At 42.7% G+C, this 18,676-nt stretch overlaps 1 protein-coding gene across 3 annotated transcripts in view; it reads left to right on the top strand.

Moving 5' to 3' along the window:
• Positions 1 to 18,676, top strand: part of LOC115101462 (H(+)/Cl(-) exchange transporter 5) — a 25,068-nt gene continuing 6,392 nt past the window's right edge. Inside the window, exons 1-10 of one of the 3 annotated variants that reach the window (XM_029620964.2) lie at positions 1 to 145; positions 13,693 to 13,845; positions 14,482 to 14,630; positions 14,860 to 14,959; positions 15,091 to 15,278; positions 15,367 to 15,489; positions 15,591 to 15,797; positions 17,262 to 17,342; positions 17,491 to 18,033; positions 18,110 to 18,296. In XM_029620964.2, the coding sequence (XP_029476824.1) occupies positions 13,701 to 13,845; positions 14,482 to 14,630; positions 14,860 to 14,959; positions 15,091 to 15,278; positions 15,367 to 15,489; positions 15,591 to 15,797; positions 17,262 to 17,342; positions 17,491 to 18,033; positions 18,110 to 18,296 (1,723 nt within the window). In that variant the 5' untranslated portion in view covers positions 1 to 145; positions 13,693 to 13,700. Of the gene's footprint in view, positions 146 to 13,149; positions 13,260 to 13,692; positions 13,846 to 14,481; positions 14,631 to 14,859; positions 14,960 to 15,090; positions 15,279 to 15,366; positions 15,490 to 15,590; positions 15,798 to 17,261; positions 17,343 to 17,490; positions 18,034 to 18,109; positions 18,297 to 18,676 lie in introns of those variants that run through there. The other 2 variants (XM_029620963.2, XM_029620965.2) reach the window with 2 other exon arrangements.

Raw genomic sequence — 18,676 nt, forward strand, 5'->3', positions numbered from 1 at the left:
CCTCCGTGGAATGAGTTTGACACGTGGTCTAGTTGCATGCTAGCTGCTCCTGTAGACTTCCAGTCATTACATTAACACTAGTTAGCGATGGCTCCAGAAACGACCTTCAACTTCCTTCATATTGCACACAGTTAATCCGCCTCTGGTGAGTAGAAGAAAAAATGGATTTATTGGCAAAATCTTGAACTATCCCTTTAAAGGTTGATCCATCCGACAGCATAGCAGTCTCTATGGGACCATGGGTGGTGACCTTTGCTAGCACTTCACTGTTTGTTTGCAATTCTTGGCTGTCTGACATCAAATTGCAAGATAAAGACAGAAACCATTGAGGCTGACAAAGTGCACTGAAAAGTACATGCACATTGAGCCCTCACTTAAGCCAGGCCACGTGCCATGAGGGTATTTAACACACCAGAATGGCCCAAAGATATTTACAGTGTGATTTATTTTTTGGTATCTTCCTGAAATAAAGGGTAATTTTGGGGAAGGATGTTTGGCATACCTTACAAATCTGTATCCAAAACGATTATTTCAAAATAACTATTAACATTTGGGAAATATGTGACATTTTGGCCTTACCCATGCCTTCTTTAAAACCCATAAGAGTCTAAGCCAGGGGGTTACTACTAAGATATATGAAATTGTTTTAATGTCATACCAAGGATAATTCTAAGACGCCTTGAAGTAACAAAAACAATAATAGTCAGTAGCTATCAGTAAAGTCTGTGCTTGAAGGGGGGAGGTCAAGTGTTGATCCGATTATTGTTTTATAATTATTTTTTTGTTGGGGGGGGTTGAGGTGAGGGATCATTTAAGACACTCTTTGAAGAGGTAGGGTTTCCTTGGTGTCCACATCACTACAGTGCCTTTCAAAAGTATTCATCCCCCTTGGCGTTTTTTCCTATTTTGTTGCATTACAACCTGCAATTTAAATGGATTTTTATTTGGATTTCATGTAATGGACAAACACTAAATAGTCCAATTTGGTGAAGTGAAATAAAAAAAAGTAACATGTTTCTAAATAAATAAATAAATGTAAAACAGAAAAGTGGTGTGTGGATATCTATTCACCCCTTTGCTATAAAGCCCCTAAATAAGACATGGTGCAACCAATTACCTTCAGAACTCACTTAATTAGTTAAATAAAGTCCACCTGAGTGTCACATGATCTCAGTATATATACACCTGTTCTGAAAGACCCCAGAGTCTGCAACACCACCAAGCAAGCGGCACCACGAAGACCAAGAAGCTCTCCAAACAGGTCAGGGACAAAGTTGTGGAGAAGTACAGATCAGGGTTGGGTTATAAAAAAATATCTGAAACTTTGAACATCCCACAGAGCACCATTAAATCCATTATTAAAAGAATTAGGACCTCCCGGTGGCGCAGTGGTCTAAGGCTGTGCCACCAGAGATCCTGGGTTCGAGCCCAGGCTCTGTCGCAGCTGGCCGCGACCAGGAAGCCCATGGGGCGGTGCACAATTGGCCCAGCGTCGTCCGGGTTAGGGAGGGTTTGGCCGGCAGGGATATCCTTGTCTCATCGCGCACTAGCGACTTCTGTGGCAGGCCGGGCGCAGTGCACACTGACCAGGTGTACGGTGTTTCCTCCGACACATTGGTGCGGTTGGCTTCCGGGTTGGATGTGCATTGTGTCAAGAAGCAGTGCGGCTTGGTTGGGTTGTGTTTCGGAGGATGCATGGCTCTCAACCTTCGCCTCTCCCGAGTCTGTGCGGGAGTTGCAGCAATGGGACAAGACTGTAACTACTACCAAATTGGATACCACGAAATTGGGGAGAAAAAAAAGGGTAAAAAAATGGAAAGAATACAGCACCACAACAAACCTTCCAAGAGAGGGCCATCCACCAAAACACACAGACCAGAAAAGGAGGGCATTAATCGGAGAGGCAACAAAGAGACCAAAGATTACCCTGAAGGAGCTGCAAAGCTCCACAGCGGAGATTGGAGTATCTGTCCATAGGACCACTTTATGCTGTACACTCCACAGAGCTTGGCTTTTAATTTTTTTTTTTTTTACCTTTATTTAACTAGGCAAGTCAGTTAAGAAAAAATTATTATTTTCAATGACTGCCTAGGAACAGTGGGTTAACTGTGTTGTTCAGGGGCATAACAACAGATTTTTACCTTGTCAGCTTGGGGATTTGATCTTGCAACCTTTCAGCTACTAGTCCAACACTCTAACCACTAGGCTACCTGCTGCCCAGCTGGGCTTAATGGAAGAGTGGCCAGAAAAAAGCCATTGCTTAAAGAAAAAAATTTGCAAACACATTTGGTGTTTGACAAAAGGACTGTGGGAGAAGCTACTCTGGTCAGATGAGACTAAAATTGAGTTTTTATGCCATCAAAGAAAACGCTATGTCTGGCGCAAACCCAACACCTCATCACCCCGAGAACACTATCCTTTTCATCGGCAGGGACTGGGAAACTGGTCAGAGTTGAAGGAATGATGGATGGCGCTAAATACAGGGACATCCTTGAGGGAAACCTGTTTCAGTCTTCCAGAGATTTGAGACTGGGATGGAGGTTCACCTTCCAGCAGGACAATGACCCTAAGTATACTGCTAAAGCAACATTCGACTGGTTTAAGGGGAAACATTTAAATGTCTTGGAATGGCCTAGTCAAAGCCCAGACCTCAATCCAATTGAGAATCTGTGGTGTGACTTAAAGATTGCTGTACACCAGTGGAACCCATCCAACTTGAAGGCGCTGGAGCAGTTTTGCCTTGAAGAATGGGCAAAAATCCCAGTGGCTAGATGTGTCAAGCTTATTGAGACATACCCCAAGAGACTTGCAGCTGTAATTACTGCAAAATGTGGCTCTACAAAGTATTGACTTTGGGGGGTGAATAGTTATGCACGCCCAAGCTCTGTTTTTTGTCTTATTTCTTGTTTGTTTCACAAAACATATTTTGCATCTTCAAAGTGGTAGGCATGTTGTGTAAATCAAATGATACAACCACCCCAAAAATCTATTTTAATTCCAGGTTGTAAGGCAACAAAATAGGAGAAATGCCAAGGGGTGTGAATACTTTCGTAAGCCAGTCTAAAGACATAACATGAAGTCATGAAGAGATAACGAAAGTGCCTCTTCCCCTTCAGGAGTCTGAAAAGAGTTGGCATGGGTGGGCCCTCAGATCCTCAAAGTTATTCAGCTGCACTATCCAGAGCATCTTGGCTAGCTGCATCACCGCTTGGTATGGAAAATGCACAGTCCTCGAACACAGTGCTACAGAGGGTGGTGAGGATGACTCAGTACATCACTGGTGCCAAGCTCCCTGTCATCCAGGACCTCTATATCAGAGGAAGGCCCAATAAATTACCAAGATTTCAGCCACCCAAGTCCAGTACCGAAGCATCGGCTCTTGGACTAACAGGCTCCTTGACAGCTTCTACCTCCAAGCAACAAGCCTGGTAATTAGCAATAAGACTACTAAATAGTATATTAAATGGTTTCCTGGATTATATGCATTGACCTTATCTTGCATTGACTCTATGCACACTCACAAGACTAGATTCAGTATATAAACACTATATAGGCCTGCACACTCATCCACACACACTATACTCACACTACAGTACATACATACATACATACATACATACATACATACATACATACATAACAGGTTCACTACATGAAACAATAGATGGCCCCCAAACATTTTTTTAAAGGAAGTTTGTTCTGAAGTGTCTATCCTATCTGAGAGATACAAGAAAGATCAGTAAATATATATATATATATTTTTACATCTATTTAACCCCTTATTTTTGTCAGTAAACAGTCGCCATATACTTCTATATTAGTGTATAACACAAACTGTTGGGATGCTACAGAGAGAAGCTCAAATAAAATGTTACTCGTCACATGCGCCGAATACAACCGTGAAATGCTTTCTTACAAACCCTTAATCAACAATGCAGTTCAATAAATAGAAACCTTTGTGGGCTAGGTGTGCCGCTAGCGTCCCACCATGACAACTTCCGGTGAAATTGCAGAGCGCAAAATTCAAAATACAAGTGTCTTACATCGTTTAAAGCTTAACTTCTTGTTAATCCAACCGTGTTGTCAGATTTCAAAAATACTTTACGGTGAAAGCATACGATGCGATTATGTGAGGACAGCGCCCCACACCAAAATACTTTTCCCAACCAGCACAGGCGTCACAAAATCACAAATAGCGATTTGAAAATCTTCCTCTGTTTGCAATCCCAATGGTCCCAGCTACACAACAAATGATTGTTTGTTTGATACAGTCCTTCTTTATATCCCAAAAATGTCAATTTAGTTGGTGCGCTTTTGATTCAGTACTCCACTCGTTCAACATGCATAAAAACGAATCCAAAAAGTTACCGGTAAAGTTCGTCCAAACAAGTCAAACGAAGTTTCTAATTAATCCTCAGGTACTCTAATATCTAAATAAATGATCAAATTTAAGACTGAGAATAGTATTTTCAATAGGGAAGATAAATGAAGAGTGCGCAACTCAATCACGCGCGCAACAAGAATACTTTTCTAATGTATACACCTTGGAAAAACTACAACTATTTATTTGTTTTTCAAAAATCAAGCCTGAAACCCTTTCTAAAGGCTGACGTCTAGTGGAAGCCATAGGAACTGCAATCTGAGAGGAATTATTTTGAATATCCCATAGGCTTGCATTGAAATGGCCTGTGACCTTAAGAAATAATTATGGATGGATTCTCCTCTGGTTTTCACCTGCCATATCAGATATGTTATACTCACATACATTATTTGAACAGTTTTAGAAACAGAGTGTTTTCTATCCAATGCTACCAATTATATGCATATCCTAGCTTCTGGGCCTGAGTAACAGGCAGGTTACTTTGGGCACGTCAGTCATCTGGAATTCAGGATACTGCCCCCTAGCCTTAAAAAGTTAAGAAAATATTTACTAAATAAACTAAAGTGAAAAATATAATAAAATCAAAAAGTAATAACGAGGCTGTATACAGGAGTTACCTTTACCGAGTCAATGTGCGGGGGTACAGGTTAGTTGGGGGGGGGGGGGGTGTCAATGTAAATTGTCCAGGTGGCCATTTGATTAATTGTTCAGCAGTCTTCTGGCTTGGGGTTAGAAGCTGTTAAGGAGCCTTTTGGTTCTAGACTTGGTGTCGTGCGGTAGCAGAGAGAACAGTCTATGACTTGGGTGACTGGAGTCTTTGACAACTTTTTGGGCCTTCCCCTGACACCGCTTAGTATATAGGTCCTGGATGTCAGGAAGCTTGGCCCGAGTGATGTACTGGGCCATACGCACTACCCTCTTCAGCGCCTTACGGTCAAATGCCGAGCAGTTGCCATACCAGGCTGTGATGCAAACGGTCAGGATGCTCTCAATGGTGCAGCTGTAGAACTTTTTGAGGATCTGTTGGCAGATCGGCTGTACCAACTTCAGACGATGCTTGTTGGGGTTGTAGAGCAAAACACAATTGTGTTCGTGAGAGTCTCATCTTTCCATAGAGGGGTCATAATACTTTGTCGGCCAAACCGTTCGGACACTACAGAAAATGTTGTGAGAAGACGGATTTTCGGGATGTCTCATGGTCTGACAAACACTGCTCTAGCTCTGTCACCTTTCACTGCAGATGCGGAAGTAGGCGGATGTGGTGGATCGTGACTCATCCAATGCAAAAAAAACATATCTCTAGCTTAAACTGACTGATTTTTCCCTTCTGTAATAAGCAGCCAATGAGGTATTTTTCCTTTATTCACGTGTTTAATCTGATACTGTTATCTCCGGCTAAATTGTTTGTATGTACTGTATGTAAGCACTTCAGAGTTATATCAAGCTAATAAATCACTCATAAGACAAAGTTGTAAGAGTGTGCTTAACTGTATTTTCATTTACTTTATTGTTCTCACGGAAGGTGATAATTCTGACTAAAACACTTACTATGTGCTCTGAAATATGAGTAGTGTTTAGAATAAGAATACAAATTCTTTACATCAATCTATGGATAATTACAAAAATAAACATAAATATCTAAAAAGTACACTTTATGCTTTTCTAATTTTAGCTTTTAAAAAAAATATTTTTTAAACATATTCTTTTAATATACGCTACATGTACATCACATTTCCAGAGAACATTTCTATGTTTTTTATTTCTAGAAGATCCAAAACATCATAAATATCTTTGGGCTATCCTGGCATGGTTTTGCCCACGAGTCCAAATCACTTGACTGTTCCTTTTTCTACTGGCCCCTGATAGGAAAAGCTCAGTCAAAGGAGATCTTGTTTCAGCAGAATCATGCATTCAACACAAAAATGAAAGATATAAACAGCAAACACATATTGTGTTCGTGCATTTTGCTGTAAATCTTCACATAATCTTTTGGTGGAGCACTGGCAGGGGAGGGATTTACTTGAAAACAAAATCGAATCAAATTTGATTTGTCACATGCTTCGTAAACAACAGGTGTAGTAGACTAACTGTGAAATGATTACTTACGGGTCCTTTTCCAACAATGCAGAGTTAAATACACTGCTCAAAAAAATAAAGGGAACACTAAAATAACACATCTTAGATCTGAATGAATGAAATATTCTTATTAAATACTTTTTTCTTTACATAGTTGAATGTGCTGACAAAAAAATCACACAAAAATGATCAATGGAAATCAAATGTATCAACCCATGGAGGTCTGGATTTGGAGTCACACTACAAAATTAAAGTGGAAAACCACACTACAGGCTGATCCAACTTTGATGTTATGTCCTTAAAACAAGTCAAAATGAGGCTCAGTAGTGTGTGTGGCCTCCACGTGCCTGTATGACCTCCCTACAACGCCTGGGCATGCTCCTGATGAGGTGGTGGATGGTCTCCTGAGGGATCTCCTCCCAGACCTGGACTAAAGCATCCGCCAACTCCTGGACAGTCTGTGGTGCAACGTGGCGTTGGTGGATGGAACGAGACATGATGTCCCAGATGTGCTCATTTGGATTCAGGTCTGGGGAACGGGCGGGCCAGTCCATAGCATCAATGCCTTCCTCTTGCAGGAACTGCTGACACACTCCAGCCACATGAGGTCTAGCATTGTCTTGCATTAGGAGGAACCCAGGGCCAACCGCACCAGCATATGGTCTCACAAGGAGTCTGAGGCTCTCATCTCAGTACCTAATGGCAGTCAGGCTACCTCTGGCGAGCACATGGAGGGCTGTGCGGCCCCCCAAAGAAATGCCACCCCACACCATGACTGACCCACCGCCAAACCGGTCATGCTGGAGGATGTTGCAGGCAGCAGAACGTTCTCCACGGCGTCTCCAGACTGTCACGTCTGTCACGTACTCAGTGTGAACCTGCTTTCATCTGTGAAGAGCACAGGGCGCCAGTGGCGAATTTGCCAATCTTGGTGTTCTCGGGCAAATGCCAAACGTCCTGCACGGTGTTCGGCTGTAAGCACAACCCCCACCTGTGGACGTCGGGCCCTCATACCACCCTCATGGAGTCTGTTTCTGACCGTTTGAGCAGACACATGCACATTTGTGGCCTGCTGGAGGTCAATTTGCAGGGCTCTGGCAGTGCTCCTCCTTGCACAAAGGCGGAGGTAGCAGTCCTGCTGCTGGGTTGTTGCCCTCCTACGGCCTCCTCCACGTCTCCTGATGTACTGGCCTGTCTCCTGGGAGCGCCTCCATGCTCTGGACACTACGCTGACAGACACAGCAAACCTTCTTGCCACAGCTCGCATTGATGTGCCATTCTGGATGAGCTGCACTACCTGAGCCACTTGTGTGGGTTGTAGACTCCGTCTCATGCTACCACTAGAGTGAAAGCACCGCCAGCATGCAAAAGTGACCAAAACATCAGCCAGGAAGCATAGGAACTGAGAAGTGGTCTGTGGTCACCACCTGCAGAACCACTCCTTTATTGGGAGTGTCTTGCTAATTGCCTATAATTTCCACCTGTTGTCTATTCCATTTGCACAACAGCATGTGAAATGTATTGTCAATCAGTGTTGCTTCCTAAGTGGACAGTTTGATTTCACAGAAGTGTGATTGACTTGGAGTTACATTGTGTTGTTTAAGTGTTCCCTTTATTTTTTTGAGCAGTGTATAAAGACAAGCAGCTTACAGATCATTGCACCTGTACATAGCCCCTCTTTAAATAGCCTACCCAACTACCTCATCCCCATATTATCATTCTTTTTTTTTGCTCCTTTGCACCCCAGTATCTCTACTTGTACATTCATCTTCTGCACATCTATCACTCCAATGCTTAATTGCTCAATTGTAATTATTTAGCCACTATGGCCTATTTATTGCCTTACCTAATCTTACTTCATTTGCACACATTGTATATAGACTTTTCTATTGTGTTATTGACTGTACGTTTGTTTATTCCATCTGTAACTATGTTGTTTGTGTCGCACTGCTTTGCTTTATCTTGGCCAGGTTGCAGTTGTAAATGAGAACTTGTTCTCAACTAGCCTACCTGGTTAAATAAAGGTGAAATAAATACAAAACAAATGTATTTCGATATATTTGTGACACAAGGAATAAATACACATTGAATAACGAATAACAATAAAGAGTAAAAATAACATTGCTATATACATTACTGGGAGTACCAGTACCGAGTCAATGTGAACTAAGAATATGGGTTGTGTCATGCAGCTTCCACCCATTAAATAGTCATAAATATTCATAATAGCCTCAGGACCCAAAACAATGTAACCAAAGGGATTGAAAACTATCCACATTGGGACTTATAAAGAGGATGTAATTCATGAACCGTGTTTTGTCTCACAAACTGGGTCCATTACATTTTGGGATGTTTTTAGGTTTATAAATGCTAACAATAGGCTTTCATATCAGGCTTGATCATACACAGTACCCCAGACCAATTCTGTAGACCAGCCTATGTCAATTGACTTAGGTGGCTATCTCTCCATGTAGCTGTGAAAGTATTGAACTGGTAAAGATGAATTCACTTATCATATTGTTTTCACTTCATCTTTTGACCTCATTGGTTCAGATGAAACAGAGGTGCCAATGAGAGGTCACTAGAATACAGATGCACTGTGGACAAAGTCTGACTTGTTCTGCTAAGAAATAGGGTACACTAGGATTGTAACTCTCACCATTGTCTGTTCAGTGTTTCTCTTTGAGCAAACAAGGACTCTAAAAATAGGTTGTTGGTTTTGGGGAGTCATTGAACCCTCTATGCTTGCTGGGAGTACATGTTCGAAGAAATAATGCTTGATTTCAATAGTGATACCCAAAAACTTACTGCCATTGCTGAACTTTTTTGAGAGTGTAATTTGATACACTGTCATCTGCATACATGGACCCATTCCATTATAACCCAGTTTTCAAACAGACAGTTGAAGTGGGAAGTTTACATACACCGTAGCCAAATACATTTAAACTCAGTTTCTCACAATTCCTGACATTTAATCAGAGTCAAAATTCCCTGTCTTATGTCAGTTAGGATCACCACTTTATTTTAAGAATGTGAAATGTCAGAATAATAGAGAGAATTATTTATTTCAGCTTTTATTTCTTTCATCACATCCCCAGTGGGTCAGAAGTTCACATATATTAATTAGTATTTGGTAGTATTGCCGTTAAATGTTTAACTTGGGTCAAATGTTTCGGGTAGCCTTCCACAAGCTTCCCACAATAAGTTGGGTGGATTTTGGCCCATTCCTCCTGACAGAGCTGGTGTAACTGAGTCAGGTTTGTAGGCCTCCTTGCTCGCACACGCTTTTTCAGTTCTGCACACACATTTTCTAGAGGATTGAGGTCAGGGCTTTGTGATTGCCACTCCAATACCTTGACTTTGTTGTCCTTATGCCATTTTGTCACAACTTTGGAAGTATGCTTGGGGTCATTGTCCATTTGGAAGACCCATTTGCGACCAAGCTTTAACTTCCTGACTGATGTCTTGAAATGTTGGTTCAATACATCCAAATAATTTTCCCTGCCTCATGATGTCATCTATTTTGTGAAGTGCACCAGCCCCTTCTGCAGCAAAGCACCCCACAACATGATGCTGCCACCCCCGTGCTTCATGGTTGGGATGGTGTTCTTTGGCTTGCAAGCCTCCCCCTTTTCCCTCCAAACATAACGATGGTCATTATTGCCAAATTGTTCTATTTTTGTTTCATCAAACCAGAGGACATTTCTCCAAAAAGTATGATCTTTGTCCCCATGTGCAGTTGCAAACCGTAGTCTGGCTTTTTTATGGCGGTTTTGGAGCAGTGGCTTCGTCCTTGCTGAGCGGCCTTTCAGGTTATGTCGATATAGAACTCGTTTTACTGTGGATATACTGTTGATACTTTGTATCTGTTTCCTCCAGCATCTTCACAAGGTCCTTTGCTGCTGTTCTGGGATTGATTTGCACTTTTCACACCAAAGTACGTTCATCTCTAGGAGGCAGAACACGTCTCCTTCCTGAGCGGTATGACGGCTGCGTGGTCCCATGGTGTTTATACTTGGGTACTATTGTCTGTACAGACGAACGTGGTAAATTGCTCCCAAGGATGAACCAGACTTGTGGTGGTCTAAAAAAAATTCTGAGGTCTTGGCTGATTCATTTGATTTGTCCCATGATGTCAAGCAGAGGTCGGCCTTGACATACATCCACAGGTGCACCTCCAATTGACTCAGATGATGTAAATTAGTCTATCAGAAGCTTCTAAAGCCATGACATCATTTTCTGGAATTTTCCAAGCTGTATAAAGGCACTGTCAACATAGTTTATGTTAACTTCTGACCCACTGGAATTGTGATACAGTGAAATAATCTGTCTGTAAACAATTGTTGGAAACATTACTTGTATCATGCACAAAGTAGATGTCCTAACCGATTTGCCAAAACTATAGTTTGTTAACAAGAAATTTGTGGAGTAGTTGAAAAACGAGTTTTAATGACTCCAACCTAAGTGTATGTAAACTTCCGACTTCAACGGTACCTGTTTGGGGACGAGCAGTAGCATGTCATAGCCACCAGAGGGTAACCTTGTCTAATTTAGCTACACCTCTACATCTGCTGGAAACAGAACAAATATCAATATTTTAACATCCTTTTTTAAACATCCTTGTTTGCTACACTGATTGTTTAAATAATTACTTTAAAACTATCTCCATTTTGACGGGTTACCAAAGTATTAACCAGAGTCTTTGGGAAATAAAGGAATAATCAATCACCAATTAACTGATCAGCATTACGCAGACCAGCTGGCAAGTGTCTTCACTGACACTTTCAATCTCTTCTTGTCCCAGTCTGTAATCCCAACATGTTTACAGCTGACCCCCATTGTCCCCGTTCCAAAGAACTCCAAGGTAACCTGCCTAAAGGACTACCACCCTGTAGCACTCACATCTGTAATTATGAAGTGCTTTAAAAAGCTAGTCTTGACACACATCATCCCAGACATCCTGGACCCACTCCAATTCATATACTGCGCCAACAGATCTACAGGAGACACAATCTCAGTTCCACTTCACACTGCCCTCTCCCACCTGGACAAAAGCAGAAATAACTATGTGAGAATGACGTGCATAGACTACAGCTCAGCGTTCGACATCATAGTCCCTTCCAAGATCATCCCCAAGCTCGGGGGCCTTGGACTGAACACCTCCCTCTGAATCCAAGACTTGCTGACCGGCCGGCCTCTGGTGTTGAGGGTTTAGTCCCTCGGGTGCATGCTTATTCCCCTTCTGTATGCCCTGTTCAACCACGACTATGTGGCCACGCACGACTCCAACACCATCGTCAAGTTTGCTGATGATGGTGGTAGGCCTGATCACCGACGATGATGCGACCACCTACACGGAGGAGATCAGAGACCTGGCAGTGTGATGCCATGACAAAAACCTCTCCCTCAATGTCAGTAAGACAAAGAAGCTGATCGTGGACTACAGGAGAAAGAGAGCACAGCACTTCCCCATCCACATCGACAGGGCTGTAGACGAGTGGGTGAGGGGTTTAATAATTAAGTTTGTTACATTTTAGTCATTTAGCAGACCCTCTTATCCAGAGCAACTTACAGTTAGTGCATTCATCTTAAGATGGCTAGGTTTGGACAGTCACATTTCACAGGCACAGTAAGTACACTTTTTCTCAATAAAGTAGCTATCAGCAAAGTCAGAGCTAGAAGGGGGAGGGCAAGTGTTGGATCAGGATTTTATTTTTGTATTTTGGGTGAGGGGGATTATAAAATTAAGACACTCTTTGAAGAGGTAGGGTTTCCTTGGTGTCCACATCACTAAGGACTTAACAAGAAGTTATGAAGAGGGAACGACAGCGCCTCTTCCCCCTCAAGAGGCTGAAAAGATTTGGCATGGGTAGGCCCTCGGATCCTCAAAGTTCTTCAGCTGCACCATCAAGAGCATCTTGACTAGCTGCATCACCGCTTGGTGTTGCAAATGCACAGCCCTCAACCTCAAAGCGCTTACAGAGGGTGGTGCGGACGACCCAGTACATCACTGGGGCTGAGCTCCCTGTCATCCAGGACCTCTATCAGGCGGTTTCAGTGGAAGGTCTGGAAAAATGACCAAAGACTTCAGCCACCGTCCAGCAAACGGTACTGGATATTCGGCTTTCGGACCAACAGGGTCCGAGACAGCTTCTACCTCCAAGCAACTAGCCTGCTAATTAGCCATAAGACCACTAAATTGTAAATTAAATGGTTGCCTGGGCTATTTGCATTGACCTTATCTTGCACTAACTCTATGCAGTTACGAGACTATATATAAACACTGTATAGGCCTTCACACACACTACACTGACACACGAAATCATACATAATCACACATTCATCATTGCTGCTGCTGCTACTCTGTTCTGTTCTCTTACTCTTATTAGTATCTATAGCCTTGACACTTCATCTACCTTAATTACCTCATGCCCCTGCAAATTGGTACTGGTACTCCCGCTATGTAGATTAATTGTGTATTTTATTCCTCTTTCTATGACTATTTTTGTTATCATTCATAGATTCTGCATTGTTGAGAGAGGCTGTATAAGCAAGCATTTGATAGTAAAAGTCAGCACTTGTTGTATTATTTGATTTGATTAGCATCTGGTTGGGGGGGGGGGGGTTGTGGGATGGGGAGGGTTCGTTACAAGGTAGTAGTGCTCTTTAATTTATTTATTTTCGTGAAGAAGAAGATGATCACCTGGGATCAGCTCTCAAACAGGAAGTTGTTGGCATTCGAATCAGACAACAACAACATTAGCAGAACAGCAGAGTTCTCAGTCGAAGTCCATCCGACAAAGTAATAACGACTTTTATATTAATATGATGTCAGTAATATGTGCTTGCATATGAACCTCTCGGGTTTCTCTGGCTAATGTTAATCTTGCTTGCAAGTGTTATGTAAGTGTGGCTGCGCTTTGTGCTAACTTGTTAGTTAGCAAGTTAGCTAACGCGTTAGCTGCCTTGGTTGGAGACACTATTGTCGATGTCAGTCCGTAGCTAACGTTAGCTAACCACAAAAGCCAGTCAAATATGATAACACATTTTAAAACAGAGCTAGCTAACTTGACAATGTTTGTCCGATTTATTAGCTAACTAACGTTAGCTCACATAGCTAGGGCCCCGAGAACATTAGTGTAGCTATCCAGTTAACATTAGGTGGATGATTCCTTTGCTTTGAACTCTTGCTTTTGGACCATGACCTCATTATGTGTGTGTGTGTGTTCCTTCAGTATTATCGATGGATAACACCGGATATTGCAACGATAGCTTCAATAGCATACGAAGTAGCACAAGTGACGAGGACATGGTGGAGATAGCAGGGTCGACATTAGACTTCTCTAACACGGAGGATGTACCACCTTTGGACCGAGACTATGGTTCTGGTAAGACCAAGGCCCATGTCTCTGTTGTAGTGTATACGCGCGCACACACACAAACCATGGATTTGTTCATGTGTGTCTTGTTTTGGCAGGTGTGTTTGATCAAATGTCTATTAGTTATGAGTAACCGGTAACACATTAATCTAGGCCAGCCTACATTGCTGGGATTTAATATAAGTGAGAACAAAGTCCGCTTTGCATTTCTTCCTTTGTTTTGATTTGGTTTAATTTGACACCAATTGAATTTGGAATATGCAGTTATTAGGCCTAAACTATTCTGATCACATCCCAAACCTCACACTTAGTGAGGTGCCACTGTTTAATAATCAATATTTTCCAGCTATTTTATCTGTAACACATTGATCCCTTTAGGTATGTGTTATTGATATGCAAGTAAAACCTTTGTTATTAGATAAACACTAAGGGGTAGTTTCCCAGACACTGATTAAGCCTAGTCCTAGACCAATGGATAATCTCCATTAAAAAAAAAATATATATTATTAGTCGAAGACTAGGTTTAGCCTAATCTGTGTCTGGGGAAACTGCCCTTCAAGCAATGCCAGCTCTAGAATGTGTTTTCCCTCTGTCCATTCAATCTCTTCAATTCCTCACATCTCTTCTTCATCCCTTCTCCTCCAGGGGATAACCCAGGTATGGAGGAGGTGAACGGGGTTCCTAAACTGATGGACCTGCTTGATGAGCCTGTGCCTGGGGTGGGCACCTATGAGGACTTTAACACCATAGACTGGGTGCGGGAGAAGTCCAAAGACCGTGACCGGCACAGAGAGGTGACCCACATCCTATTTATCTCCTTGTCCTTTTAATTCTTAGTCTTAACCCACATCCCAACCCATAACAAAATGCGTGTCTCAAACAGGCTTCAGATCAGTATCTATGTATACTTGTCATCATTATTAGGTGTAGTAGCAACACCTGTGAAGTTACGTGGCATTACTGTCTGAATCAAAAGCATCATAGTATTATAACAACTATTTATTTCACCTGTCTGATGTGTAGATTACCAGTAAAAGCAAAGAGTCTACATGGGCACTGGTGAACAGTGTCTGTGATGCTTTCTCTGGATGGCTGCTCATGCTGCTGATTGGACTCATGTCAGGTCAGCCTAATTGTATACAGATTGATGATGCATAAATGCTTTTTCATTTGATTCCCTCTACTAAGACCCACACAGCAATGCACCTGGGATCCATTGGTAGTGTTAGTAATTTACCGTGTGGTCTATTCCAGGCGCGTTGGCAGGTGGGATTGACATATCAGCCCACTGGATGACAGACCTGAAGGAAGGGGTTTGTCTGAACGGGTTCTGGTTCAACCATGAACACTGCTGTTGGACCTCCAACGAGACCACCTTCCAAGAGAGGGACAAGTGTCCACAGTGGAAAAGCTGGGCTGAGCTCATCATCGGCACAACAGAGGTGTGCTAAAATATGACTACTTGACCCATTATGTTTATTGTATGTGATTATTTTTGTCACAGTCTGATTGTGAAATTTGTGTCTGCAGGGTCCCTTTGCGTACATTATGAACTACCTAATGTATGTGTGCTGGGCTCTGCTATTCTCCTTCCTGGCCGTGACACTGGTCAGGGCCTTCGCCCCCTATGCCTGTGGTTCTGGAATCCCAGAGGTAAGATTTGTTAATTTCTTTACCCTTATTTGATATGTCTTCTTTTGAATGAGGACAAAGGATGTGGTTTATTTTCCCATGCTATTTATTTTCTCTCCCAGATCAAAACCATATTGAGTGGTTTCATCATCCGAGGGTACCTGGGGAAGTGGACCCTGGTGATTAAGACCATCACCCTGGTCCTGGCTGTGTCGTCGGGGCTCAGCCTGGGGAAGGAGGGGCCCCTGGTCCACGTGGCCTGCTGCTGTGGCAACATCCTCTGCCACCTCTTCACCAAGTACCGCAAGAATGAGGCCAAGCGCAGAGAGGTGAGAAATGGGGCCTAAAATTCACTTTTTGGTCCACCAGCCACTGGCAGGTAGATGGAAAAATATACCAGCCACTCAGATTTTTTGGATTTTATTGCATAATTACTTAAAAAAACAAGATGACCATGCTTACTGTTTCTAAAACAAGAAATTTATTCGTAAGAAGCATTGTGATATATATTGTGATCTATTGCTCAATTTCATTTCACTTTTTGTGACCTGAGTCTTCTAACCAAAATATCAGATGAGACAAAATGTTAAGCTGCCCTTTTAAAGGTGAGAGGTTACCGTGGTAACGGGGCCACTGAGTCGTGCGTCTGTGTGAGAGATTTTGGGATCTGACGTGTAGTAGACAGCATATCTTCGCTATCAATTGAAGCAGCAGACTCAAACTAACATTGAAAACCAACTGTCCTTGTGAACTAAACAATGCTCATTTTGTAGACTTTCGTGTAAATTAGACCGACTTTTATGCCTGTGCACTTGGCATCTAAGAATTAATGTATTAGCACATTGCACAAAGCTCCCCAGACAGCAGGCAGCGTTGCTGTGCGAGGTGGGATAGAGATTGGTATTTATTTGTGCTATAAGCAGCTATAAAACAAAATAGAAGAAAACAGCTACTGCAGCATTTTTCCCTACTTGAGTTTTCACTATTTCTTTTTGCGAATGTAATGCTCGCATTGTAGAGCCTTGCAAATTGACCACCCGCCAGCGTGGCTGGGGAAATCAACATTCTTACCCGCTAATACCTAAATCTACCTGCATTTGGCGGGTGTTCATTTTATGCTGCACTGGGCTATTCACAAACATTTGAATCCTTTTTTAAATGGATGGATACAATACTGGTTAACCTTTTTAACTATTATTTTAATGAACTGGCACAAATTGCAAAAGCTAGGACCACTGATGTTGTTTTGACTCAAATCAAGCTGTATCAAGAGTGAGAGCCTCAAGTCATATTCAGCAGGAAAACCCCATTCAACTATAAATAGCCTGTGGCTGGTTTGATGATTTCAACAAACACATACCACAAGGTGATGTTTTTGCTTCTCTGCTACAGTGAGATGGTATTAATGGAAGTACAATGCCACAAACATGCGGTGACTCTGTCTCCCTTCTGTAAACTTTGTGCCTGAGATTTATTTTCCAACACAGAGATATTTTGCATTGAGTCATGAATCATCGTGTTATATTAACTGTTATTTAGCCATGTTGCTGAGCTGTGTTGTAAAGCATTAATGTACTGACACATTGATTTTTAGCTGTGTTGTAAAGCATTAATGTACTGACACATTGATTTTTAGCTGTGTTGTAAAGCATTAATGTACTGACACATTGATTTTTAGCTGTGTTGTAAAGCATTAATGTACTGACACATTGATTTTTAGCTGTGTTGTAAAGCATTAATGTACTGACGCCGATCACCTTCTTCCTCCCTTTGCTTGGTGGTTTGTGTTGCAGGTTCTGTCTGCCGCTGCAGCAGTTGGTGTGTCTGTGGCTTTTGGGGCCCCCATAGGAGGAGTGCTCTTCAGTCTGGAGGAGGTAACAAGTGCCTTAGCTTCCTCCTTCTTGTGTAAATCTATGGGCTCTATGACTGTCAAATTGAAACACTCCTAAAGGTAACTTTTGAATGTTTATAAAGTTGACTATGATCACTGTGTAACTGTCCGTCTCCTCATGGCCCTGTCAGGTGAGCTACTACTTCCCTCTGAAGACCCTGTGGCGGTCGTTCTTCGCAGCCCTGGTGGCAGCCTTCACCCTGCGCTCCATCAACCCGTTTGGCAACAGCCGCCTGGTGCTGTTCTACGTGGAGTTCCACACCCCCTGGCACCTCCTGGAGCTCGTACCCTTCATCCTCCTGGGCATCTTCGGGGGCATCTGGGGCGCCTTCTTCATCCGTGCCAACATCGCGTGGTGCCGGAGGCGTAAGACCACGTGGCTGGGCCATTACCCGGTCCTGGAGGTGCTGGTTGTCACCGCGGTGACGGCGGTGGTGGCTTTCCCTAACAGCTACACCCGCACTAGCACCAGTGAGCTCATCTCTGAGCTCTTCAACGACTGTGGCCTGCTGGACTCCTCCAAGCTATGTAACTATGACAACGCCAATGTCACCAAGAGCAGCAACGAGCTGCCGGACCGCCCAGCTGGAAATGACGTTTACACGGCCATGTGGCAGCTGTCCCTGGCCCTGATCTTTAAGATGCTCATCACCGTGGTTACCTTCGGCATGAAGGTACTGGAGAACCTCCGTCACATCTGTATGGCACATCTGTGCTTTGAGCGTTAATATAAGGATGTCGTTCCTCCAGGTTCCCTCTGGTCTGTTCATACCCAGCATGGCAGTAGGGGCGATCGCAGGCAGGCTGCTGGGAATAGGCATGGAGCAGCTGGCCTACTACCACCATGACTGGGCGATCTTCAGGGGCTGGTGTTCTCCTGGTGCTGACTGCATCACCCCAGGCCTCTACGCCATGGTGGGGGCTGCTGCCTGCTTAGGTAAGGCCTGCGTGGCTACTGTATGTTGGCACTTTGCATGTTTAACAGCTTTTCCTTTTGTCTTTACTCTAGGCTCCTTTTTCCTGGTTCAATGTTGTCTTGTGGTTAGAGGTCGACCGATTATGATTTTTCACCGCCGATACAGATTTATTGGAGGACCAAAAAAAGCTGATACCGATTAATAGGCCGTTTTTAATTTTGTAATTTTTTACATTTAAAAAAAATATATATATATTTGTAATAATGACAATTACAACAATACTGAATGAACAATGAACACTTTTATTTTAACTTAATATAATAAATAAAGAATCTATTTAGTCTCAAAAAGATTATGAAACAAGCTCAGTTTAGTTTAAACACAGTGTTGGAGAAGAAAG

The sequence above is a fragment of the Oncorhynchus nerka genome, linkage group LG19 (assembly GCF_034236695.1).
Source record: "Oncorhynchus nerka isolate Pitt River linkage group LG19, Oner_Uvic_2.0, whole genome shotgun sequence".
Lineage (NCBI taxonomy): Eukaryota > Metazoa > Chordata > Actinopteri > Salmoniformes > Salmonidae > Oncorhynchus > Oncorhynchus nerka.